This window comes from Histomonas meleagridis, assembly GCF_020186115.1.
Source record: "Histomonas meleagridis strain 2922-C6/04-10x chromosome Unknown contig_95, whole genome shotgun sequence".
Classification (NCBI taxonomy): domain Eukaryota; phylum Parabasalia; order Tritrichomonadida; family Dientamoebidae; genus Histomonas; species Histomonas meleagridis.
In genome coordinates this window covers 59818-84303 of record NW_027150927.1, presented here as the reverse complement: position 1 = coordinate 84303, position 24486 = coordinate 59818, and the positions used below count along the sequence as shown (strand labels likewise).

Below are 24486 nucleotides of genomic sequence, written 5' to 3'. Positions count from 1 at the left end.
AATCTCACAAATAATGTAATAGATAATTATGAAATATTTGATGATAATGATGAAGAGGTAAGTGATTTTATGTATAGTTTTTCTATTGATTCATATTTTAATTTGAGGAATATTAAAAAATGTAAAAATAATTTGTGTAAAAATATCACATTTAAAAAAGTTAATGAATATGAAAAACAATGTACAAATTTTGTTAACATTTTGTCACATTCATATTCATCATATCAAATTGATTCCGAAATCCAAAACGATTTGGAATCAGCTTATTTCTTATTAATGAATAACAATGGAACACCGAAAAATGAAATTGTGGAAATTTTCGGTAATGAATATTATGAGCAAATTAAAAATGAGATCGAAATCATTAAGCATCAATTAATTGATCGGGATAAAGAAATGAATATGAACGAATTAAAAAATATTCTTCCAAAAGTTTTAAGTTTTTCGGCCGAATTTAATAACGCCCAAATATTAAGAAATAAAATGGATGAATTCGATAAATTAATTAATGACTTAGAAAATGTGAATAAAAAAATTAATGATAAGGAAATATTCGAATTCATTCAAAAGAAAAAAAATGTTTTAATCAATAAAAAAGAAAATTTCAATAAAAATAAATTTAAAGAATCGGCAAAAAATGAAATTAAAGACATCGAAAATGAAATAGAAGAAATAACAAAATTTAAAACATTGCAAAAAGAAATATTCGCGGATAAAATTAAAACAAAGAAAATTAATAATTTGTTCTTAAGAGGATTATATAATGTAAGGAAATTGGTAAGATATGCACTGGAAAAATATAAAATTATTTTCAGACTATTTGAATAAATTATAAATTATTTCGATAATAAATTTTTTTTTTTAGAAATCTTTAAATGTTTTTTCTTGTTATGCAATACGAAATTCAACTTACTAAAGTTTTACATATCCAACCAATTTTTAAAAAGTTCTCCAAATTATTTTCCATTCACCGAATAATCCCTATAAAGCATCATATTTTTTCATTCAAAATTTGTGATAAAAAGAGATTCCATCCATAGAAAAATATCCAGAATAAACTTGCAAAGCACCACTTCATAGTGAGATTAAGCTTGGTGATCTTTTAAAAAATTTATGAAATGATAAATAAACTGACTATGATCTTGAGATTACTCATATAGTTAAAAAATAAGTTTATACTTTGAGAATTTTGGCACCTTTTATCCAACAAAGTAGGATAGTTAAGGATTTTCTACCGGATATGGTTTTTCAGGTGACTTTAATAGTTAATTATTTATATATGATCAATTGATTGAATATTCTCCATACAATCAAATATATAAATAAGTCTTCTGTATTTTTTTTTGAAAGGTTAACAAAAAAGTACCGAATCTCTTCACAGAAACCGTTAATTATGTATAAAACTCAAAAAAATAATCGGCGCCTACAGAAATATGAAAACTTTCAATTGAAATTAATCGCACATTTTACCCACCAACTTTAATAATTCTTCCTCTTCTTCTCTCCGAGAGGTCTCGGTGCTACTAATTCAGCAATTCCCAACACAATTGCATATGCCAATGTTACTGCACCACATACCATATATGCGTATCCGAGCAAGTTTTCATCAGATCTTAAAGTTTTTTCTTCTACAACCATTATGTACTTATAACCACCGAAGTGCTCAGTCGGATAGTTTGAGTCTATTTCGATCGAGTAATTGCCTGGTTCAATTGTACAATCGTTGCAATGTGAATAAGGTTTGACAATTGTTGGTAATGCGCCTGTTCTCATCCATACAATGAAGTGCTCATCTGTTGAGCCCCCGGGAAATAGTGGGGATTCATCGAGCCATCTGATTCCAGCGGTATACTCCGAGCTGATATTTTTGTATAGATCTTCTTTTTCACTAGAAAAGGCAATACCAGACTCACTAAACATAGAAGGATCGGACAACCATGTAAACGTATCATTAAAGACAGTAAGTGGGAATAATCCACATGGAAGATAATATAATGATTGATTATCAACATCTCCAATAGACCGATAAGGAGCACAGTTGGACAAGCTGCTGAAAGAAACGTAAGATCCTGCAAGTTGTTCTTCTGATTTAGACATATCAAATCTACGATGATTTTGATAAAAGTTTGTAAGTTTGTACTTGATTTGAATGTGTCCTGATAAGCGTTTTGGAATGTTAATGGGAACAGTGCAATTTTGAGTGGTATATGGACAAAGGTTATCATAACGGACTTCAACTGGGCGATTATCATTATGATTAATGTAGAAAAATATTCCAAGGGCTAATGTTATAATGCCAACTATAAGATAAAGAACAATTGCACGAAATGGTGTTAAAAATGGTCGTATCCCCGGAAGCGATTGTTGGCAAAATCTATTGTTTGGCAAAGGTGAGTATATTACTGGTGTACTCTGAGCCTCTATTTCTGAATCTGAAGACATATTCAAGAGGCCGAATAATTTTTCTTGGCGAGATAACTGATTCAATTGAATTCAACAGAATAAAGTAAGTTTTTGTGTGGTTTATAGAACCGTTGTATTGGTGAATTTAAACGTTCTCGATATTTCACGAATGCCAATATCCAACATATAAAATTTCAACATTCTAATAGGAAAACCTCAATTTTTACTCAATATATGTCTAAGAAAACACAATTAGATATTAATTAATGAAGAAAAAAGAGAAACTTTAATATCAAATCTAATTCATTAAAAACGTCAAAAAAGTAAATAATTCAAAAAAGAGTTTTATTTACGACCGATTTTTCTGTGGCTGTTCTCCAACATTCAATGAGATTTGAGCGTAAGCCGCCGTTCCGTCCCATGAACCGCACATCAACTTTGATGCGTCATCATTCATGAATGCGCAACTTGAAACTGTGTACGAGAATGGCATCGAAGCCAAAGGGATTATGGACTGTCTTTCCAGGTTTATGAACCTTGTTCTACTAGTTTCAGTTGGTACTGCCACATATTGTTGTGCTACATCAATTTTTGTTGGCACATGATCAATGTCATAAGACCTTTTCGAATCAGCAGTAAATCTTAAGTCCCAATCACGTAAAGATTTATCTGTTCCTGCGCTAACCATTCGTGGGATGTTCCCTTGTACGAATTTGCAACTAACTATTTGCCCCTTCGAATGTGATACACTAAATACACTTCGTTCAACGCGTGTATCATAGAATGCAACTTCGCCAGTATATAAACCTGCCCCAAAAGCTACATTACTAGGATCTATGGATGAATCCATACATAACACATTACTGTTAAGTGCTTCGATTCGAGTCGGCGTTTGTGAATGTCCAATGTCCCAAAAATTGATGTTGGAACCAGAGCCTGTAACGAGATGTGAGTTGTCTGGAAGCCACGCGCCACATAAAACAGGCCCAGATTGTGAAGATAAGGTAATGTTAGAAGTGATATTTTCGCTAAATGAACCTTTCCGTTGGGAATGGAATGGAGCATCATTATAACCAAAGTCCCATATGCTAACAGTTCCATCTCCAGAACATGCTGCAAATAAGCCGGTCTTAGGATCGGTAATAATGTCATTAATGCAACCTTTATGTCCTTGGAATACTCCGACTTTACTCATTAATTGTTGCGAAAATAATATAACACTACTGTCTGTGAGACCAAAGGCTAATAAATCTTTGGAACGATGAACGCAAAGAATTGAATCTGAAAAGTCGTATTGAATTGTGGTCCATTCGACTTGAATCTTCATTTTCGCCTTCTTCTTGTTCTTGGTAAGATCGGGAAATGATCCCATTGGTGGTGATGAGGGTTTTGTTTGAAGGGAATTAAGTTGTGCTTGTAATTTCTTGTTCTGTTTTTTGAGTTCTTTGTTCTCAGCAACGAGCTGATTATATTGGGAAACTATTTTATCAATGCACGCCTGAAATGTTTGAGGATCATTAGTCATCAAATAGCAGTTTTGTACTAAATCAAAAGGGGTGCCCCAAATAGATAAAACTTATGACCGTTTAAATCATTTGTAACATGACCAAATAAAATATTATTTAAACAAAATAATTTTTACCAAATATTTTATGAAATGATTATTTTAGATGTGTTTCATGATTTTAGAAAATGAATTTTATAATAAAACTTATTATTCATAGAGAAATGATTTCCATTTTTTGGTTTTAAAATGAAGAGATGTTAGCTAATATTTAATATTGGTTTCATTGACTAAATTTTTGATTTAACAAGTTTTTTTCGAAAATCATTTTTTTTTTTTAATTTCAGATTATAATGTATAATTTTTGAATTTAAACAAAACCTTAAATTTTATTATAAATTTATTCCCTATAATTTATTTACTAGCAATTCAAAAATTGAATAGAAAACAATCGTTTGCTATTCAATTGCCTGTCAACCCCCCTATCGGACAGACTCTTCACATTAGGAATGGAAACTATTTTTGACTTACACTAAACAAATACATCACCTAAATTTCGATATATCGCCTGATTTTTCTGCAATTTTAAAATTTGTTTACAATGTAATGTCATTTGAGGAAAAGGATTTGTTAATAATATCTAAATTTGTTTTAGCAGGAAAACACACACTTTCTGCTATTAGTAATAGAATAATTCGTTCTTGGTTTCATTGAAGCTTGTATTTGTTCTTTTTGACCTGCTTCCCAAAAACATTATCTTGAGTACGGACAACCATCGGCAGCTTCATAAAAGTCACTAAAATTATATTATTTATTAAAGTCACCTGCTCTAGCAGCTTTTAAAGCCATCCATTTTGGTTTAGTAGTGTCTTTCTGAACAACACCCAATGTTTACTGTAAGAAAGAAATGACCAATATGAATTACAGCAGAAGCATTTCCATCCTTTGATGCAATTATAAAATGACCAAATGTTTATGTCCTTTGACTTTGCAGTCACATTCACGATTATAAAAAACACCAAGTTTAAAAATGGGCTTGTGGACTTCCAAAATCAGCTTCTTTTTACATTAATATCCTTGGAAGTTCATTTATACCAAAGAAATAAAGAGAAGCCAAGTTTAGATTGACTTCAACAGTAAATGCTTTCTTACTTCATGCATTATGTTATGACTCATTCGACACCATTCCCTAAGTGTGCATGCTCCTATTTTGTAAAGCGCATCTGAAGCCCCTTTTTCATAAGCTTTTTGAAAAAATTTCCTTTTCCATAAATTCCATGCATTGTAATGTTGATCATTCCCCTGCTTTTGTTCTATAAACATGAAGTAGTAAAATTCATATTATTATCACAAAATGAATCTTTAAATAATACTTTTGCATTCTTCATTAAGATGAAATAACTGTTCTTCTTACATTTGAAATTTAGTGCATTTGGCTTGAAGCATTCAATGGTTTTGTGAAATGGAAATTTTCCGAATTCATAAAAAGTAAAACCGAAAATATAAATATTTATTACAAACAATATAAAAGAGAAGTCCGACTTCTTTTCATTTCTTTGGATATTTGCCAAAACGCCGAGTAATAGCGCGTTGAGCAGGCGCATGATTTTGATATGTATTGACTGGATTTGTTTGATTTTGTTGATGTTGCAGTTGCGGAAAATGTTGTGGCTGAAGGGGCTGGTAATTCCCTGGCCAAGGGATTTGTTGTTGAAATGCAGGTATATATTGAGGATAAGCAAATGGTTCTTGATAAACAGGCTGGAATTGTGCGGCTGGTATTTGTATAACTTGTGGTTGAGGAATTGGTTGAAGCTCTGATATCGTTGCAAATATTGTTACTTGAATTGCAACAACAGATGTATCAAGATTACTCATGAGTGGAAATGAAAGACGACGAGGATTCCCAAAGGGAAGCTCGTTGAGTCTAACTTGCGCAAGAGCATATACTTGACTTTCTGTTTGGTTATATGGGATTATATTAAAGCTTGCTGCAAGGTGATAACCATTAAGTCTATCAAGGTTTAGAATGAACCTCACACTTTTGTTAAATTCCATACAGTTTGATGGTCGAATTTGAGCTGTACTGATAGTTTGATTAATTCCATCAGCCTTAAATTTCATCCAAGCATACTGAATTGGGAAATTTGGTACCGAAACGAATTTTGCACACTCGACAACAAAATCGAGTATGTATGTTGGCATCGGAAAAACTGGTTTTTGTAAGCAGTTATTTCAGAGATAGGCACCGATGATTTCGGGCGCGGGGTGCCCTGATAAAATCTTACAAAAAATATCGGAGAACAATTTTGAGTTCGAAACGATCAATAAATTAATCAAAATTTAACCCCTTTCAAAACCTTATAAACGGTTGTATTAACACGTTATGTTTCGATTTGAATTTCAAGGTATTTACAGATGTTAATAAGTACAATTATCAGAAATCAAACTCAAAGAGTTGAAATTGTTGTCCGAATTTTTTGTTTATAACTTTAACATAAAATGAAAATCTTTCAATTTATTTCTAGATATGTGGGCATCAATACTTCTTAAATGATTATTTGGATTGGTTTCTTTTTTTTCTTGAGGATTTTTTACATTTCCAAATATATATATATAAAATATCATTTGGAAGCTGATTCTTTTTCACAATAAAACAAAAAAAAATATTTTTAGCGTGATGTCCCATTTATGGCATCATTATTTATTATCATCTATTCTACAAAAATATTTCATGAAAGATAAACATGTCTAATCATTAGCTAAACAGCATTCGCAGCACCGGCGCATACTGTTATGGTAGCAGAATCATACACTGACCCTACATTTGAGCAATTTAATGTTACACATGAAACAACTCCATTATATCTTTCGAGCACAGAAACATTGACTAAATCGAATATACCGGTATACTCTAACAAATTTGTATATTCTAACACTTATAACACAGTTACAAATTGATGTCGAATCGAATGTTGTGGATGAAAAAAAGATAATGAAACAATGTTTTCATCCGAATTGCAAATGAAGAATATTGAAAATGATCCATTTTAAAAAGAATATAAATTTCGAGAACAAATTTAGTTTCAGCAATTCGAATAAATAAAAATATTTTGTTTAAACAAATTTGAATTTTCCATTAAAAGTTTTATTTATATGCGTTTCTTCTCAGAAATAATCATTTTATTTTAGTTTAAAAATGTGGAATGTTTATGTGTTTATATAATGTCTCATAAAAATATAATCACCTTCTTCTATTGACTAGAATTTAAAGTTAAACAAATATTGGAACTTAAAATACTCATTTTTCAAAATTTACAAACTTTATGATTTACCCATTTTGTCAAATCAAATAAACATTACCATACTATTGTGAAAATTTGTAGAAAAGATTCCTTTAAGAATAAACATAAGAGCACAAGTGATTTTCATAACTTTGCAAAAATGATTAAAGCTCTAAATAAAAATGCGGATAATATAAATAAATAGTCTATCATATGGATTCTTAATTTAAGAATTTCATAAAAAATTAATGAGAAATGTATGACCTCAAAAAATTAATGATTTTTTAAGAAACTTCTTTAAAGCTTTTCATTTGTATTAGTTAATCTACATTCATTTAAGATAATTTCTGATTCAAAATAAATTCCTGAGTAAAGGCACAGACCGTTTACATGCTGACAAAAAGTGACAAGCTCGCCACTTGTAATGTCTGAGCTATCTATAGACACAAAATTCGAAAAATTAAAAAGTATTTTTGAAGGGGAGTTCGACCCACAAATTGCAGAATCTCTTATAGATGAACTCAAAATAGAGCTTTTCCCAAAAATTAATGAAAATGTATATAAAGTTATTCATCGCAGTGTCCTTGAATACGATGCTCTCTTAAATATACAAATGAAATGCGCAGATGGTTTTGAACGAGCTATGTCACAATTAACATGCTATTATTTTAGGGAAACAAATTTACCTATTTCAGACAAAATGCCACTTTTAATTTCTATTCACTTAGTTTACTGCTTAACTCATCAAAAACTTGTCGAATTTAACATAGAATTACAGATTGCACAATCATTAATTCATGAAAATGAATATATTGAATATGCAAAATGTCTTCATCAATCAATCATAGACAACTCATTTGCACGATTATTTGCATTAGAAAGCCATCCACCTTCACAATTATTTCATCAGTTCACTGGTGATTTGCTTGATCGCGTCCGAAATAACCACGCAGATTCCATAGAAAGGGCATATCCAAGCTTAATGTTGACCGAACTTTTAAATATGCTCGAGTTTCCTTCACTTGAAGAATGTGTTCAATTTGTACAAATGAGAAATTGGGTAATTGACGAAGACCAAGAAACAATTATATTCCACCCGCAAATTGAAGCTAGGACTAAATCTGCTGAAGAAATGCTCTCCCGGTCTGTGGATTTGTCTGCTCAAATCTCAGCTCTTGCATAAACTAAAAAATGTTTTACTGATTTTTCTCTTTCAAAGTTATTTCGGGTTCTGAATAAAAAATTTTTTAATTTGATATTTCGAATGAGAAATTGCTCATAAAGAATATATCGTAGAGATTATGAATTGAAAAACGATCGTTTTGGTTTCAAAATATCAGTTATCGTATCTATCGTTAAAAATAATTTGTCATGAGAAAGTTGATCTTTTTTATCAATAAAAATAAATGAAAATTGTTTTATATCGTATCCTATTCAGCACTTATTTAATTACGTTGTCATGACAATAATTGATTTTATTAACTTTGATGAATGACGAAGTTTATTAAATGGAATAAGAAAGTAGGGAAAACATTTTTACTCTTGAAAGTCGCACGTAAGCCTTGCAATTACAACTGGAAGACCCTTGCACTTCTGAGGAATTTCATCAGGAGGAGGATGGCAAATGAAATCTTTAGGACCAACGTAGGCAACCCTACCATGTTTCTTTGCGTCTTCATCCTTTGGTGGGAACAATCTTTGGTTTTCATTTGGATGTCTTTGATGACAGTCAATTTCAACAGGAGGAACCCTATACTTTGGTGGGAGCTCAGCAATTTGGGCGTCTAATTTCTTTTGCTTTTTTTTAAGTTTATCAACTTCTTTTCTTAATTCAATTAATTCTTCTGGTGTTTTTGATTTCTCTTTATAAATAATATTGAGCTGATCAAACTCAGCTTTCAACCTCTTAACTTCAGCCATCTGTTGGCGAACTCTGTCCATGAATTGGGCAGATGTCATGTTCTCCTTAGACATTTGCTTTTTGAACGTTGTCAATTGAATCGTTGGGGCACCCGAAATATTTCAAAAGGGACACCCCAACGCGGAATGAGTTTGTTCTGAGCATCTTTGGAACTTTTAAATAATGTGCTCATGATTTGTAGTTTGTTCTACATGATACCTTTAAAAAAAGAATATTACCATTTAATGCAAAAAACAGAAATATAATTTATTGATAAAATCAGTATTTCGTTAGTATTTATGTGTAAGAAAAAAGATGTGTATATCTCACATGAAGTTATTTTTTCGCTTTAGAGTCATTGATGCTTAAAGTAAAAGAAGGATAATTACAATTGGAATTGCATTACTCTTTAAACTCATTTATTGGCCTTCTGAACTTCTTTGGTATTCTTGTTGGTAGGGATTTCATAATTGAATTATATGCATCGACTTTGTTGATCTTCTTTTTTGGTTCCATAAGTTCTTTGAAAACTTCTTCACCATAAAGAGATTTTGCTATGTCTATGTTTTCTTGAATTTCTTCTTGACTTTTTCGAACAGAATCTAAGTTTTGTTTCGCAACATCTTGCACAAAATATTGTTGTTGTGCTTTGGCTCTTATGATATCAAGCTCTGCATCAATGAGCTCATTTTTTTGTTGTTCATGTATTCGTTCTGCCTTTTGTTTTTGCTCGTATTTTTTAACATTTACGATATGAGTAATATGTGAATTGTGGTGATTTATGCTTTTAATATCATTGTGCACAAAGGTGTTGCAGTACTTACACCAAACTTGCCTATTAGCTCTGGGAGAACGGTCGACTGTTAACATTTGAATTTTTAATATTCTGTTTGTACCTATCGTCATAACCGTTTTAATTGAATTATAACGGTTTTCATAGTGCAGTCAAAATCTAAAAATTATTGAAAATTTTGGTACTAATTTTAAGATACATATTCCGATCCAGCACGACATATTGTTATCTATGGTATATTCTTTGAGTTTAGGAGATGTTATGTATGCATGAAGAAAAAGTAAGAATAATTGAAAAAAATTATTTCATCAATATTATAAGCAAAATACAAAAAATACGAAAATTTGATACAACATATAATAATAGCAGTTTTTTATTTCATATTATAATTTAATTTTATTTTTATCACGTGAGGAAAAAATTCAGATTTTCAATTTTTTGAAATCATTTTTTTCTGAGGTAGTTAAGTATATAACTTATTTCTTGACTCTTATATTATTTTTATTCAATCCAAATGATGACAATTTGTTTATTAGCATAAAAATAGATTTATTTAAAAAATAGAGAAAACTAAAATAAGAAATATACTTAAATTTATTCAAATTATTTTATTCTTTTTAATTCCTGCACTTGATTATGAATTAGATTTCAACTTAATGAAATACTTAATTCTTTTCAAAAGGAACATGAACAATGAACCAGAACATTCACATGATATTGTTATTGTTACTTAAATAAATAATAATTTAATTTCTTAAAACTTTTTACTCAAAGTGTGGATGCTGACAAAACCGTTAATTATTTGGTCTGTTGCATTTATTTGTCACTTTTCATTATGACGAAAGAGGAAATTTATTCGTCATTTTTTACCCAACCTAAAGATGCAGCACCAAGATGGGATGAAATTGAAGAAAATATCAGAAACAGAAATAATCCAGCAATTCAAGCAAAAGGTTTAGGTGATTTAATCAGATTTCAATCATCAGGAGATCAACCACCTGATTCTGTTATTATGACAGTGATCATGAATGTTTCTACATCTCAAGATCATACACTTAAGAAACTTATGTTTTTGTATTATGAAACTGTTGAAACAAGAGATAACAACGGAAAACTAAAACAAGAATATATTTTAATTACTGATGCCCTCATGAAAGATTTAACACATCCCAACGAATATCTTCGAGCTGCAGCTCTTCGTTTTGCTTCAAAATTCCAAGAACCAGAATTGTTAGGCCCATTAACATCAACAATTTGCCAATCGCTTCACCACAAATCAGCTTATGTAAGGCGTCATGCTGTTGTTGCCATTGGTCGAATCCATCAGAAGTGGCCAGAACTTGCTCCAGATGCTCCAATGGATATTGCTGAATTACTTCGCACGGAAGAAGACTTTGCCTGTAAGCGCGTTGCTTTCCTTGTACTTTGTGATATATCCAGGAATCTTGCAACTGAATTTCTTGATGAAATTGTATCGCATTCACTTCTTTCATTACCTCAACCAATGCAACTAACAGCCACAGCTCTCATCAAAAGCCTTTGTAGTGACCAGAAGAAGTCCACATATCTCCCTGCATTAACCGAATTACTTGAATCTCCATCACCTGGTGTCCAACTTGAATCTGCACTTACTCTCCTTCAGCTTACCTCCACCCAAACTGCATCCAAAGCTGGTATTTCCACATTATGTCACATTATGTCGACAATTCCAAATACCACCCTTCAATTGAGCATTGCTGACCAAATTGAAAAACTGATACCAACGCACACAGCTGTCGCCCAATCGATGGTTTCTGACTTCCTCTCCGTTTTGAATGCGAAGCCGATCAGAGCCAAAATTCTGTCTATCGTTCAAAAACTGACAACATCAGCGAACGTTATCGAAATCACAAATTCATTAATCCGTCAAATACAAAATGCAAGTTCTTTAAGACAAAGCGAGAATGAGAAAAGTGATGCAATTAAGTTTATGAGACTTCTATTGTCTTCATTAAGAGTTATTGTTGCTTCACATCCATCCGCAATTAAAACAGTTTATGAAGGTATAAGTTCATTCGTGGTCGACTCTGATTCACAACTGTCTTTCGATACAATGGTTATTATCCGTGAAACTGCTAATTCAGCACCTGAATTGCGAAATGCAATTGTTGTCCAACTTGAGAACTTACTTGGCAATATTCGTAACCAGCAGTCAATTCGAATGGCTCTTTACCTTATATCATTGTATACCGACTCTCCAGAATCTGTTGATATTATTATTGATACATTTTCCAGCAATAAAACAAACGATGAAGTCATTGATACAACAACAGTTGTTTTGGAAGATGGAACTTATGCACAACGAATCAATAATGAACCCATTGAAAGTGTTGAACAAATCACAGATTTAATTCTCAAAGAACCCTTCATTATTTCTGCGATTTGTGTATCACTTGCACGTATTTGCTGCAGGATTCCCGAAGCTAATGCTGAATCAGCGACAGCATTCATCAAATCGATCATTGTGAGATCAAATGTTGAAAGTGAAATCGAAAGAATCAGTTTCGCTTTAATGGCTTTATCAAATAGAAACGACGATTACATCAAGAAAATCCTTGTCAACTCTTCTGAAGAAGCCTTTAACTCATACATTTCGAGTCAGTTCTCATCAATTGTCATCAAACCGAAACTCGAAACCGTCGAAAACCGCACAACCGTCGACCAACCGCTCGGATTTAGTTCAATTCTTGGCAAAAAGTTTGATCCTCCTGCACGAACTATAACGAAGATTGAACAAAAGAAAGGAATATTATATCAAATGACAGGCACAAGCGACCCAATCTTTTGTGAATGTCGAGTAATTGCAAACAAATTTGACATTTCATTAGATTTCCGACTTTTGAATCAAACGAATGTAACCCTCTCAAATGTAAAAGTGGAACTGAATTGCGTTGGGCGGTTAGAGCTGATCGATAGGCCGGCGGGTCTATCGTTGGGTCCGGGGTGCTCCGAGAACGTTAAGGTGTCCGTTAAGGTAACATCAGCAGAAGCTGGAAGAGTATTCGGTACAATCTCTTATATGGTAAGTGAGAAAAGAATACTACCATTAGCAGTGCTGACAGTGTCTACGGCTGATTATATGGAGCCAATAAAGATCGACCAATCTGAATTCAGAGTGAAATGGGAAGAATTCGAATGGGAAAAGAAAGTACCAATTCACAGTACAATACAATCATTCAAGACATTAATCGAGAAGATTTATAATGTTGCAAAACTTAAGCCAATTACTGATCTTGAATATGATCTGCCATTCTTAACAGCAAATCTATACGCAAAGTCATACTTCGGAGAAGAAGTACTTGCAAATGTAAATGTAGAACTAAGTAATGACGCAATTAACGGATTTTTGAGATTAAGAACCGATTCTCAAAATATGGCAATTTCTTATTCACGACTGATCCAAAACATCGAATAAAATTTGATTAATATAATTTTTTATTTTTCTTCATATAACATGTTAATTAACATTTAAATCATCAAAATTGAATATGCACAAAAACACACTAAAAGGCCTTGTTTTGACACATAATTATGTATTATTAGGTAATGCAATGATTATAATGAGATTATAAATGTGAAAAAAAATTTTATTGACAATTTGGAATGGGGCGCCCTAAAATTCAATTGAAAAAGAAATGTCTCTAATAGACATATGTTGTGGAGAAGTGATTTTTCAAGTGAACTCAGAAGAAATAAAATGCTCAAAATTTCTTTCACGTATTGCAGGTGATCACCTTTTAGTTTCAAGTGTTTCGCTTCCAGAAATAACACCCGAAATAATGTCAATGATAATTAAATTTATGAAAATGAAAATGAATCCACCCAAAAAATATTGGATTAATGATTTTCTAGAAGAGTGTGGAGATTTTGGAAAATTGCTAACAGCTTCTTTTTTCCTTGAAATTGATGATCTCACTAATGCAATCATCCAGATGACAACCAAAATGATTGAAAAATCAAGAACAGTTGAAGAAGTATTTTTAAGTTCTAACATCAGATGAGAGAAATTTTAAATATTGAAAACGATCTAACTCCAGAAGAAGAATCGTATGTAAAGGAACAGGTGTCATGGGCCTTTTCAAGTGTACAAACCGAATAATTTTGGTTCTTTCATATTATTGGATATTCTATTTTGCGAATTTAATAAAATTTTTTTTATTGACTATTTGTTCGCAAAAACTATTCATTATTTGCCAACACAATACAATGCTTTTGTAAGTCATTAGTTGTGTTTTAAGCAATATGAACCGAATGTAAAACTTTTTTTTGTTTTTTTGTATTGAAATAACGGTTTATTCATATAGATACAATTGACGGTTATGATTATGACACTTTTTAAAAATGGGGAATTCTATTTCAGTTAGTTCTTACGAAGATTGGATTTCTGCACCCTTAAAAAAGTACAAATTCATCATCGAGCCATTCAAGGGCAGTGGAACATTTTTCATGAAATATGATGGGAAAAAAATAGGTTCATCAGTTGAATACATAATAAAGGGGTATAAATATCATCAACTGAGGGAGCTTCAAGAAGCAAAATTTTCTCTCAGTTTCTTTAGATCTCTATCGAATACAGTTCCAGGTATTGTAAATTATTCACAAATTTTTCTTCAAGAAGATTATGTCATTCTAATTCGAAAAAAGCTTGAAAGAAACCTTGTTGATTTTTCTTTCTTCCAACAACCTCCTCTTGAAGATTCGGAAAAAATGTTCATTTTTTATCAACTTGCAAAAATTCTCCAACAATTCCACAACTCTAGCTTTTTCCACGGAGACCTAAAGCCTAACAATATTTTTATTAATCGTAACTTAGAAACTTTTATTACAGATCCAGCACCATTTAAGCCAACCAAAATTGATCCAAAAATGCGTCATTTCTTTTATCATTTTTTCACCACCAATGATACTGGATGTTGTCTTGCACCTGAAAGGATTGATGAAGATAATGAATCAAAAGTTGATCTTAAAATTTCTGATATGTTTAGCTTAGGTTGTTCTGTTGCATATCTCTACCTCAATGGTAAGCATTTATTTAGTCTTGATGATCTTATTAATTACAAAAATGGGGAATATGACATCGAAGCGTCACTTTCCAAAATCACTGATGAAACCGTCAAGTCACTTTTGTATAAACTTCTCGAGATTGATCCTTCCAAACGAATTACTGATAATGAGCTCATTGAACATTTTGATAGCTTTTATGAAGCTGCACGTTTGCTCTTAAGTAAGCAATCTAAAGATAATTCAGAATCAATCATGAATGAGCTTCGTGCATTATTATTACTTGCCAAAAGCAACACGATTATCATTGTCTTTGTCTTAATCTCTGATATTTTACTTCAAACCAAAAACTTTAATACTATTATTATGGGCCTTAATTTTGTTTCCGAGATATCTTCTCGTATGACTGATAGTTTAAAGCTTACACGAGTTATCCCATTGCTGATGTACTTCACTCAATTTGAATCGCCGATAGTACTTCACTCGGCACTTTTTGGCATAATTGATGTACTTAAAACCGTCGATGAGGTGCCCGAAGACTTATCGAACTTCTTCGATGATTATTTGGAAGTAGAATTTAGTTCATTATGGTCTGAGTTTACAGGACAAGACAAAGTTGTCTTTGCCAAATTTATTCCACCATTTGTTTTATTAATCAAAAAACTTTTCCCGAAATCAAGGAAAGATATCATTCATGCATTTTCACAAATTTTGACGATTAATAACTTTGAGATCTTTCAATCGTTATCACGATCATTACGGTCAATAGCAAAAGATTCTGACTTTAGTATTTTGTCTTCATTTTATTTCATTATATTATCAAATGTCAATTTGCCTGATGAAAGATTTAAGATTGAAATACTAAAGATAGTTTCGACATTCTATAAATATGCTAAAAGAAGTCAACGTCAAAAGTATTCTGATTTCTTCCAAGAAAAGATCCTTCTTTGTTTACATGATATGGTTACTTACAATCCTTCAAATCAACTTTTAATTAACATATTTTCGTTATTGGACTCTATGATCAAGCAGAAAATGATCAGCATTGACATCATTTACGGTTTCTTCGGTACAATTCAGAACCAAATGATCGGCAACAATTTACTTTTGTATTATATGAAAAAGTTAATTGACAATTCGCCGAAAGAAATTCAAGACTCGTTTTTACAACAACTGCTATTCGCCCCACAAAATTCAGAAAGAACTCCGAAACAACACAAAAAGGTATTCAAAAGCAACTTTTTGTTTACTAACTCAAATAAACCGATTTACCCGCGAAAATCAATTGAAAACCCAAATCCAAAATTCTTAACAAGCTTTAGATGTAATGAAGTCGTTCCTATAAAACATATCTTTGGTTCAGCACATGGAACACAATGTATTATTGTGGGCGCAAATAATAGAATTAGATGGATTAATTTATTAAATCCAATTGACCAACAATTACAACAACCGTCTCAGCAAAGTTCACATATTACACGTAACAATATTACAGCTGCACAACCTTTGTCAGCAACACATTTTGTTTTAGGATTTGATAACGGAGCAATTGAAGCATTTGAATTTCAAACAAGACGTAAAATGATTGTTGAACAGCCACGTAATGAGATATTAACTCAAATAAGACAAATCCATGAATCAGTATTATTATGTTCACATAAAAGTGGTCTACTATCACTATATGACTTACGTGACAAGGGAAGTAATGCATCTTTTAGGTTTAAATCAAATGGTATTAGTGATATATGCACGTGGCCAGGCAATTCTTATTTAGCTGGAGTTGGGTTTAAAGAAGGCTTAGTTTCACTCGTAGATCTAAGGATGTTTACGCCATTTTGGATTCTAGAAACGCCTTCTGTTGATATGGTTATCCCAGCGTACTCTGACAGCGGTTGTTCACTTTTTGTGCAAAACCGCCAACGCATTGAAATGATTCGGGAACCGTTAACAAAAGCGGTTTTGACGTACGATGGGCCTTCAAATTTTGTTTTGTCATATAAAGGAGGCGCACTTGTTATAGACGATAAAAGTGTTTCGTATCTATCGCCTTTGGATAAGATGCCATGTTTCCACTTTTCCGATTTGGGTAACACTATGATATTAGATTCGGAAAAAACTAATTTGGAAAGAATCGTACATCCGTTTAACTATGATACCTCCATAAGGTCAAAGTATCCGTCGCTGCATCAGCATTCGGGAAACGTCACGTGCGCTGCGCAGTGCGGCGGAGTGTTCGTGTCAGGAGACGACTTGGGAGTAATGAACGTGTGGCAGATCAACGGGAAGTGAACGAGCGTGTGAGTTAAAGTAATAAATATTTTTGTACGAAATTTTACATCGTTAATGATTTGTGATCAATACAAACCAAAAACTTTTTGGGTGCATAAAGTCATGTCCACTTTCTCGACATCCTCTTGATCAAGAAAAACAAATAATAATGAATGAACTCTGTGTGCGTTTTATGAAAGTTTTTGAATCTTTTCCCCACTCAAAATAGTCACTTTTTTGATCTTTAAATGGAATGAAAGAGTTGGAACTCAAAAATGTCATCAAATATAATTTTCTACAAAGAATATGGTATCAATTAGTTTAGAGAAAAACAAAAACTTCTTTTCTTTAATATAGTCTCTGAATAATATTATAGAAATTTTTTTAGATAGCCTAATTTACAATGATTTTTTGTGTGGAAAAATGCATAAATTTAATATAATTAATAAAATCATGGAAGCATTTTAATGAATAGTCATTATTATCCATAAAATATATTGAATAAGAAATAGGAGTATCATATAATATAAGAAAAGAAAATTTTTATAAATACTTTGTCGTAAAAAAATATCGAAGAAGGAAGATCTTCAGATGCTATCAACAAACGATACATGGAAAAGGGAAGAATATTCCGATGAATTTATTAAAGTTTTAAAATATTTTTAATACAATTTTTATTAGAGATTAGTAAAGAATTTTTTTTATGAGTATAGAAAAATATAGAGAGAATTAGGTAATAAAGTATCAATGATGAAATATAAGAAAATTCAATGTAAAAAATAATGTTTAAATAATTATTTTATCAATTACACAGAAATGATATGGATATACGGATCATAAAATAAATACAAATTTAATCTAAAATACTTAATGAATCAAATTATATATAATTTTTTGAAAATACTAATTATTAAAAAAAATGGATTCATATGAAAAAGATAAAACTATTTTGGTTTAACTGTATCGTTAATATTAAAAAAAATATATAATTCAAAAATCTAAAGAGAAAAGCCTTAAAAGAAATTCTTATATTTATCAGTCATTAGATTTGAGATAGTACAATTCTTTGGAATGGTTAAAGAAAATTAAAGTATGGAGAAAAATACATAAAATGATTTAAAAAATGAAATTATTTGCACATTTGGAATTGCCACTTTTGGAGAGCTCTAACTATGTTTGTATCAAAGATAAAAAGACCTAAATAGGTGATTAAAAATCACGAAGACCACTTCTTTAAATAAATATGAATAAGTGATAAATATCTTTTTTATTCATCAAAAAAAAGGGGTCAGAACTTTTTGCACCCCCTATATGTAATGAAACTGAATGTTCGGTTCAAGAATAAAATTCAATTGAAGAAACATGGATTTGGTTATATAAAGTATGATTTTGAATTTTGGTTATATTGGTTACAATGTATATGTAAACATCAACACGACAATAATCAAAATTCCTTATTAATGCATCCTGAAAACTGGACAAACTTTATTAACAATGTCATGTAAATTACTATAAAGAAACCTGCATTTCAATGTCTACATTTTTAAAAAATTACCAAAAATTGTTGATAAGAAGTCTAACAGCGTTTACATTCACGTCATCAATGTGCAATGGAAATGGCTTTGATAAGGTTTAAATCATTCACTGAAACATTTGTAAATATTTACATTATATAAACATTTATTAATAACAATCAGAAGTTAAACGGACTTTTTTCGCTCAACTTCGAATCCTTTCTCGGCATCAGCGAAGATCGCACAGGTTTCGCGTCAAGATTCAACTCAGACTTCTGCAAGTCACTTCTTGTGGCAAACGAAGACTGAACAGGCTTTGCATTACTCAGATTTAAAACAACTTTTTTTTCATTTTCATTTGAACTATTTTCCATGTTAATACTTTTCGCTAACAATGCGGAACGAAATTGGTTTCTTTCATCTTCGTCATTAAAATCGTCAAAACTTAATTCTACTTTCTGTAATTGTTGAGATTTCGGTTTAGATTTAATTGGATGCTTTGGGAAGTCTTCAAAAGTTTCATTTTCATTTTCGTATTCTGTCACTAGGTTTTTTTCATCGATTTCTCCATCAGTAGAATTAATTTTTATAGGTTGAAATGTCGCAAATTTTGGCTGCGAAATGTGAGGTGAAAACGATATTAACGGTTTCTTTTTCACAAAGTTTAGCAGCTCTTCGTCGCTTGATGTGGAGCTTGATGCCGATGATGAAGATGCGAAAGAATTTGTCTGCTTTTTGTTGGGAGAGAGCTCACTAAGTTTAATGTCGTCGATGGCTTGAGGTTTTGTTGGCTGATCAGAATCTGACGAAGAATCTGATATATCAAATGGATTAGTTTTTGATATAAAAGAACTTGTTTCTTTGGGACTTTGAGAATTGGAAGGAAATGTTTGCTTTGTGGTATTGTTTTCATCGCTTTTCCCTATTTTTGAGTCATTAAAAGAATCTTCAAAATCTGATTCTTCAAATTGTTTGAACTCGGTATCAACTTGAAATGGATTATACTGTTGTTGGAAATGGATTTTGGGTTTAAAAGGTCTTTTTGTTTCGATAATTGGTGTTTCAGGCGTTTCAGGGAAATTTATTGTAGGGATGGTGTACTCTGGCTCAAACTTTGAGATGTACTCTGGAAGTTGTGGAATGTTTTCATCTGAAGAAGAATTTGAAATATCATCTGGGAAAACAGGAAATGTGATTTTCCTTGGTCTATATTCTTCACTGTCTGAACTAGATGATTCTTTTTTATGAAAAAGTAAATGTGCTTTGGGAGCAGGGGCATTTTCAAAATCATTTGAAGAATCATCTGATGAATTTGATGCATATGCATCATCAGCAGGATTAAATGTATTGTCTCCAAGAAGTCGTGACTTTGGCTGAAAATCAGATGGATTTCCATAATCTATATAAATTGTTTCTTCGCCAAAAGAACTATTTGTTGGTGTTTTTGGTGACTTTACTGGTGAATATTCATATTTACGAGGTGTTCCGATAAATGCATGAAAAAGCCGCCTCCACATTTGATGTGTTGCGGTGATTTTATGTCATATAAATTGTGATAAAAAAAATTTGTCAAATGATATCAAACTGAAGTCATTTTTTGAAACATTTCTTTATATTTTATATATATTTTTAAAATAAATTCCATATTTTCATCACATGTGTAATGTCTCACTAATCAGTCTATTTCTTTAGCTTACCAGTGAAAAGTAATAATTTTGCAAATTAATGATTTTCAAAAGTAAAGTTGGTCCCAATATTCAAAAAATAAGAATCAAATGTTTTTGGTTAAAGACCAAAATTTGTTGCATAATGATTGAAATCGTTATTTGATTGGATAATATTTTATGTGAAATCCCGAAATCATTTCTTATCTATGGATCACAAATTGATTATAAAATTAATTTAAAAAATCAAATATATATATATATATATATATATATTAAACTTCAGAATTTAAAATATTCATATCTTCGATTAATGAGTTTATTAAAGTGGTTGCAGAAAGGTTTCCCAAACACTTCAGTTTTTGAATATAAATCCGATGATTTTTCATTCATTCGATTCTATCGTTGGGAAACCTTTCTGCAACCACTTTAAAAATTGTAGTAGTATAACATTTTCCGAAAAATGTTTCCTACAAAATAGCTAATTTCAAAATGTATAGAAAAAACGACATGTTCATTATAATTTAAAACAAATCACAATTGATCTGCACTGTAAACTGTTATTTCGATTAGGTTTTAGCAGCTCAAAAAGTTAATTCCCAAGAAAACTTTACTTCTGGCTTCTGAAAAACGTGGCTGAACATTATTTCAAAAAGCGAGTATGACAATTGTCATAATTTATCAAAAAGTTACTTCTAACTGAAATTTTCTTTGTTACTTTTTTGATTTAAAAATAATAATATCTTGATAAACAGCAAATATAATATAAATTTCTTATGAAGATTAGATTTTACATCGATAATATAATGTCATAAACCAATATTATATTAAAATTAAAATTATATCGAAATTGATAAAATAAAATAAATTAACATTTTGAAACTTCTCTAAAATATGATATAGTTAAATCAAAATTTTAATACTATGAAGTAATACAATTTGTTTACCAAGATAATCGTGTTTTATTTTTCCTTCTTTATCCACCATTTCAAAGAGCTTTTTCTAATCATTCAAATTTTGATAAGGGATGGCTTTTTGCTGAAATGATGGTAGAGAATGGTTTCAGCCCGATGATGTTCCCAACAGCCATCAACGAAACGAACGCATTTGCCACTCAACGCGTACCAAGGACTCCTTCCATTAAGGTAAAGTTCACAGAAGCTGAAGATCAGAAATTATCTCAATTGGTCTCTATATTTGGCCCTAAAGACTGGATAACTATCTCTAAGCTGATGGATTCCAGGAATCCACGTCAGTGCCGTGAAAGGTGGAAGAATTACTTGAACCCAGAACTCAGAAGAGATCCATGGACACCAGAAGAGGACCGATTGCTTTGCCAAAAGCACGATGAACTCGGTGCCAAATGGAATAAAATAGCACGTTTCTTTAATAATCGATCTGATAATAGTCTCAGAAATCGTTGGATGCTGATTTCCAGAAGGAAGTCAAAGATGCAGAACGATTCTGTTGAGCATAAGGTTGCGTCTAAAGAGATTGAGTCGAGTTCGAAGCTTCAAAAACAAGATTTAAATCATAATAACTATCCAAAAGTTGAAATCTTGCCTTATGTTACCCCTTCGCTTCAAACTCTACCTGTTCCGGATGTTCAATCTACAGTTACGTCGCCTCCTGATTTGAATGATTTTTCATTTCCAGACGAAGGATTGTTTGACAGTCAACTGAAGTTTGGAAATTGGGATATTTTCCCATTCTAATAAAAGTTTGCTTTCAGGTTTTTTGTCTATTTGTTTTTTGGATAAAATTGAAGTTTTCGATTATTTTGAATACAATTTAGAACTTTTTCATATGAGAAACAAAAAAAGTCTATTTACATTAATTTAAACTCTAAAATATAAAAGGTTTTAAGAGTATCTTTTTATTGTTTTCCTTTTGTTTTGAAGAAATTTTAGCCAAAAAGAAAATTATATGTTAATCTAATTCATCTTTGGAAATAGGTCTATCCAAAGGAATCATGAACTTCTTTTCTTTATCTCGTGAAAGTGACTTTCTCATGTCGAATCCATCCTCATTTATACTTTCATAATAATTAATTATTCGCCTATACAAAATGTATCCTAACTTATAATACATTTGATGTGCCATTGTGTTTGTAGGTCTAACATAAAGATCAACAAATTGAGCCTCGTAAAAAGAATCAGAAGTCTTTTCTAACATATTCATGAGTGTTGATGCAATTCCAAGACGTCGATAATCTTCGCATACAGTAACAGCAGTGACGTGTCCACTTTTTGCTTCAGGTTTGTCTGTTGTTGCTGAGCCAAGAATGTAACCAACGATTTCATTGCTGTTGTTTCTAGCTGTCCATGCAAGTTTTGGCCATTGTAAGCTATAATAAAGGTAAAATGGGACGCTGTATGTTTCTGTGTATTCATCAATGTTGACTCTTCCATAGTGCCAAATGTCGTTCAGAGACCAGGGCTGGATGCTCACCATCTTGGCTTATAAATGCCAGAATTTTTCAATGAAAATAATTTTGTCAACGCACTTTTCATTTTTGAACAAATTTATAGAACGTTAAAATATCTGTTTATTAAACAAAAATTGTTTTCTTTGTGTTTATCAGATATTAAATCATTTCCTTATATAATATTGGATTTTTGTATCATAAAATGATTTTTTTATTGTAATAACAAAAAAATTTGTTATAAATGGAAATTTCATTCTAAATTTTTTCAAAAAATTGTCAAAAAAAACATGTATTTAAAGTACTACAATATGTGTATACATTAATTTATATTGTTGTTAGTTGATAAAAATAATCAGTAAAAAAAATGAGAATATTCATTTTTAAGAATGACTCATAATTAACTCATTCGCGATACTTTTGTAGAGTTGGAGGTGGCGGAGGTGGTGGAGGTGGAGGTGGGGGTGGAGCACCGCCTCCATCATCTTTAGATGCTTTCGGTGCCTTTGGTGCTTTCGCTGGTTTAGGCGATGAACTTTGAGGAGCATTTTCTACAATGAATGAATGAAAATCACTGCATCCTTCTGTACCTGTTCTAGCCTTAGAAGGATATTCTCTCTTTTTCTTAATGAGTGCAGGTGGTGACCCAACAGCTTCTGGAAATGTATAAGTTGGTGCCACTGGTTTTGGTGGTGGACGTCTCATTTGAGTTGGATCTTCATTTTCATCTTCATCGGCTGTAACTGATCCAGGCATTGGCATTCCTGGTATAAACATTGCTGGCCTTGGTGCAGGTCCACCACTATTTGAAGGTGGAGGAGGACCTGGGTTTCCGAATGTACGTGCAAGAAGAGCACGACGCTCTGCAAAAGAGGACATTTGTTACTAATTATAACTTTTCAAAACAACAATTTTCAGTATTCAATTTTCAATGGTTTATTCTGCCAGTTTTCTACTTTTTTACTCCTTAACGGTCTCTAAAGTTATCAAAAAAGGGTTAATGATAGAAACAGAGAAAATCAATGATATCGGAGATAAACAAAATCAATACTTTTGTGGTATGTCCACCGAAGGAAATGTTTTTGTTTATCGAAAAAATCAGAAGTCAACAGAAATTTATAAATATGTATCTAATTCCTCAAAAAAAACAAAAATTTATACTTTCCCAAAAAGCGGGAAGATAACAAATACTACAATGGTTGCACAAGGTAAAATTCTTGCGTTTGTTTTTGATGATAATTGTACTTACTTTATTCCGCTTTTTCCTAACTCGAAACCTTTAGAGCTACAAAACTCAACAAGATTTGTGTTCATACCTTCCTCTACTAATGAAAGAGAATATTTTATTTATGAGAAAGATAATGCATTAAAAACTGGATTTCTTAAAATAGCTCATAATTCTGTATCTCTTTACACTTTGTTTGGGTCTAGGATTATTAGTGATGTGTTATGGTGGGAATTTAACAGTGCAAGAAATTATTTAGCTGTCATGACGAATAAAAGAAAAATATTTCTTTACAGCTTCCAATGCGAAAAATTCCAAGAACCATATTCTATCCAAATTCGCCCTGATGATGAATTTTTGCCCACTCACTTTTTTGTGAATAATAATGGAAATTCAATAATTATGTCATTAACACCCAAAAAAGTTCTACTGTTAAACTTTCCATCAAAAGAAGGTGTTTCCATTA

General features: G+C 31.5%; 12 protein-coding genes across 12 annotated transcripts; 4 read left to right on the top strand and 8 right to left on the bottom strand.

Annotated features, from left to right (window-relative positions):
- Nucleotides 1-1479: 1479 nt before the first annotated feature.
- On the bottom strand, nt 1480-2442 carry GO595_009709 (cell cycle control protein; the record flags this gene model as incomplete). The annotated part of the gene is made up of 1 exon (XM_067923425.1): nt 1480-2442. One exon carries the CDS (start codon nt 2440-2442, stop codon nt 1480-1482), a length of 963 nt encoding a protein of 320 aa, XP_067770019.1.
- A 310-nt stretch (nt 2443-2752) lies between these two features.
- On the bottom strand, nt 2753-3775 carry GO595_009708 (WD40 repeat-like protein; the record flags this gene model as incomplete). Its single annotated transcript, XM_067923424.1, has 1 exon — nt 2753-3775. The coding sequence occupies one exon, from the start codon at nt 3773-3775 to the stop codon at nt 2753-2755; it is 1023 nt and encodes a 340-aa protein (XP_067770018.1).
- A 1680-nt stretch (nt 3776-5455) lies between these two features.
- Nucleotides 5456-6112, bottom strand: GO595_009707 (uncharacterized protein; the record flags this gene model as incomplete). Its single annotated transcript, XM_067923422.1, has 1 exon — nt 5456-6112. One exon carries the CDS (start codon nt 6110-6112, stop codon nt 5456-5458), a length of 657 nt encoding a protein of 218 aa, XP_067770017.1.
- Nucleotides 6113-7615: 1503 nt separating this feature from the next.
- On the top strand, nt 7616-8374 carry GO595_009706 (26S proteasome non-ATPase regulatory subunit 8; the record flags this gene model as incomplete). The annotated part of the gene is made up of 1 exon (XM_067923421.1): nt 7616-8374. The coding sequence occupies one exon, from the start codon at nt 7616-7618 to the stop codon at nt 8372-8374; it is 759 nt and encodes a 252-aa protein (XP_067770016.1).
- A 353-nt stretch (nt 8375-8727) lies between these two features.
- On the bottom strand, nt 8728-9165 carry GO595_009705 (uncharacterized protein; the record flags this gene model as incomplete). Its single annotated transcript, XM_067923420.1, has 1 exon — nt 8728-9165. One exon carries the CDS (start codon nt 9163-9165, stop codon nt 8728-8730), a length of 438 nt encoding a protein of 145 aa, XP_067770015.1.
- Nucleotides 9166-9493: 328 nt separating this feature from the next.
- Nucleotides 9494-9961, bottom strand: GO595_009704 (uncharacterized protein; the record flags this gene model as incomplete). The annotated part of the gene is made up of 1 exon (XM_067923419.1): nt 9494-9961. One exon carries the CDS (start codon nt 9959-9961, stop codon nt 9494-9496), a length of 468 nt encoding a protein of 155 aa, XP_067770014.1.
- A 758-nt stretch (nt 9962-10719) lies between these two features.
- Nucleotides 10720-13338, top strand: GO595_009703 (Coatomer subunit beta; the record flags this gene model as incomplete). The annotated part of the gene is made up of 1 exon (XM_067923418.1): nt 10720-13338. The coding sequence occupies one exon, from the start codon at nt 10720-10722 to the stop codon at nt 13336-13338; it is 2619 nt and encodes an 872-aa protein (XP_067770013.1).
- A 1031-nt stretch (nt 13339-14369) lies between these two features.
- GO595_009702 (phosphoinositide 3-kinase regulatory subunit 4-like) lies at nt 14370-17213 on the top strand (the record flags this gene model as incomplete). Its single annotated transcript, XM_067923417.1, has 1 exon — nt 14370-17213. The coding sequence occupies one exon, from the start codon at nt 14370-14372 to the stop codon at nt 17211-17213; it is 2844 nt and encodes a 947-aa protein (XP_067770012.1).
- Nucleotides 17214-18885: 1672 nt separating this feature from the next.
- On the bottom strand, nt 18886-20223 carry GO595_009701 (uncharacterized protein; the record flags this gene model as incomplete). Its single annotated transcript, XM_067923416.1, has 1 exon — nt 18886-20223. The coding sequence occupies one exon, from the start codon at nt 20221-20223 to the stop codon at nt 18886-18888; it is 1338 nt and encodes a 445-aa protein (XP_067770011.1).
- A 1190-nt stretch (nt 20224-21413) lies between these two features.
- Nucleotides 21414-22085, top strand: GO595_009700 (Myb-like DNA-binding domain containing protein; the record flags this gene model as incomplete). Its single annotated transcript, XM_067923415.1, has 1 exon — nt 21414-22085. One exon carries the CDS (start codon nt 21414-21416, stop codon nt 22083-22085), a length of 672 nt encoding a protein of 223 aa, XP_067770010.1.
- Nucleotides 22086-22299: 214 nt separating this feature from the next.
- On the bottom strand, nt 22300-22824 carry GO595_009699 (N-alpha-acetyltransferase 20-like; the record flags this gene model as incomplete). Its single annotated transcript, XM_067923414.1, has 1 exon — nt 22300-22824. One exon carries the CDS (start codon nt 22822-22824, stop codon nt 22300-22302), a length of 525 nt encoding a protein of 174 aa, XP_067770009.1.
- A 376-nt stretch (nt 22825-23200) lies between these two features.
- GO595_009698 (uncharacterized protein) lies at nt 23201-23674 on the bottom strand (the record flags this gene model as incomplete). The annotated part of the gene is made up of 1 exon (XM_067923413.1): nt 23201-23674. The coding sequence occupies one exon, from the start codon at nt 23672-23674 to the stop codon at nt 23201-23203; it is 474 nt and encodes a 157-aa protein (XP_067770008.1).
- Nucleotides 23675-24486: the final 812 nt, after the last annotated feature.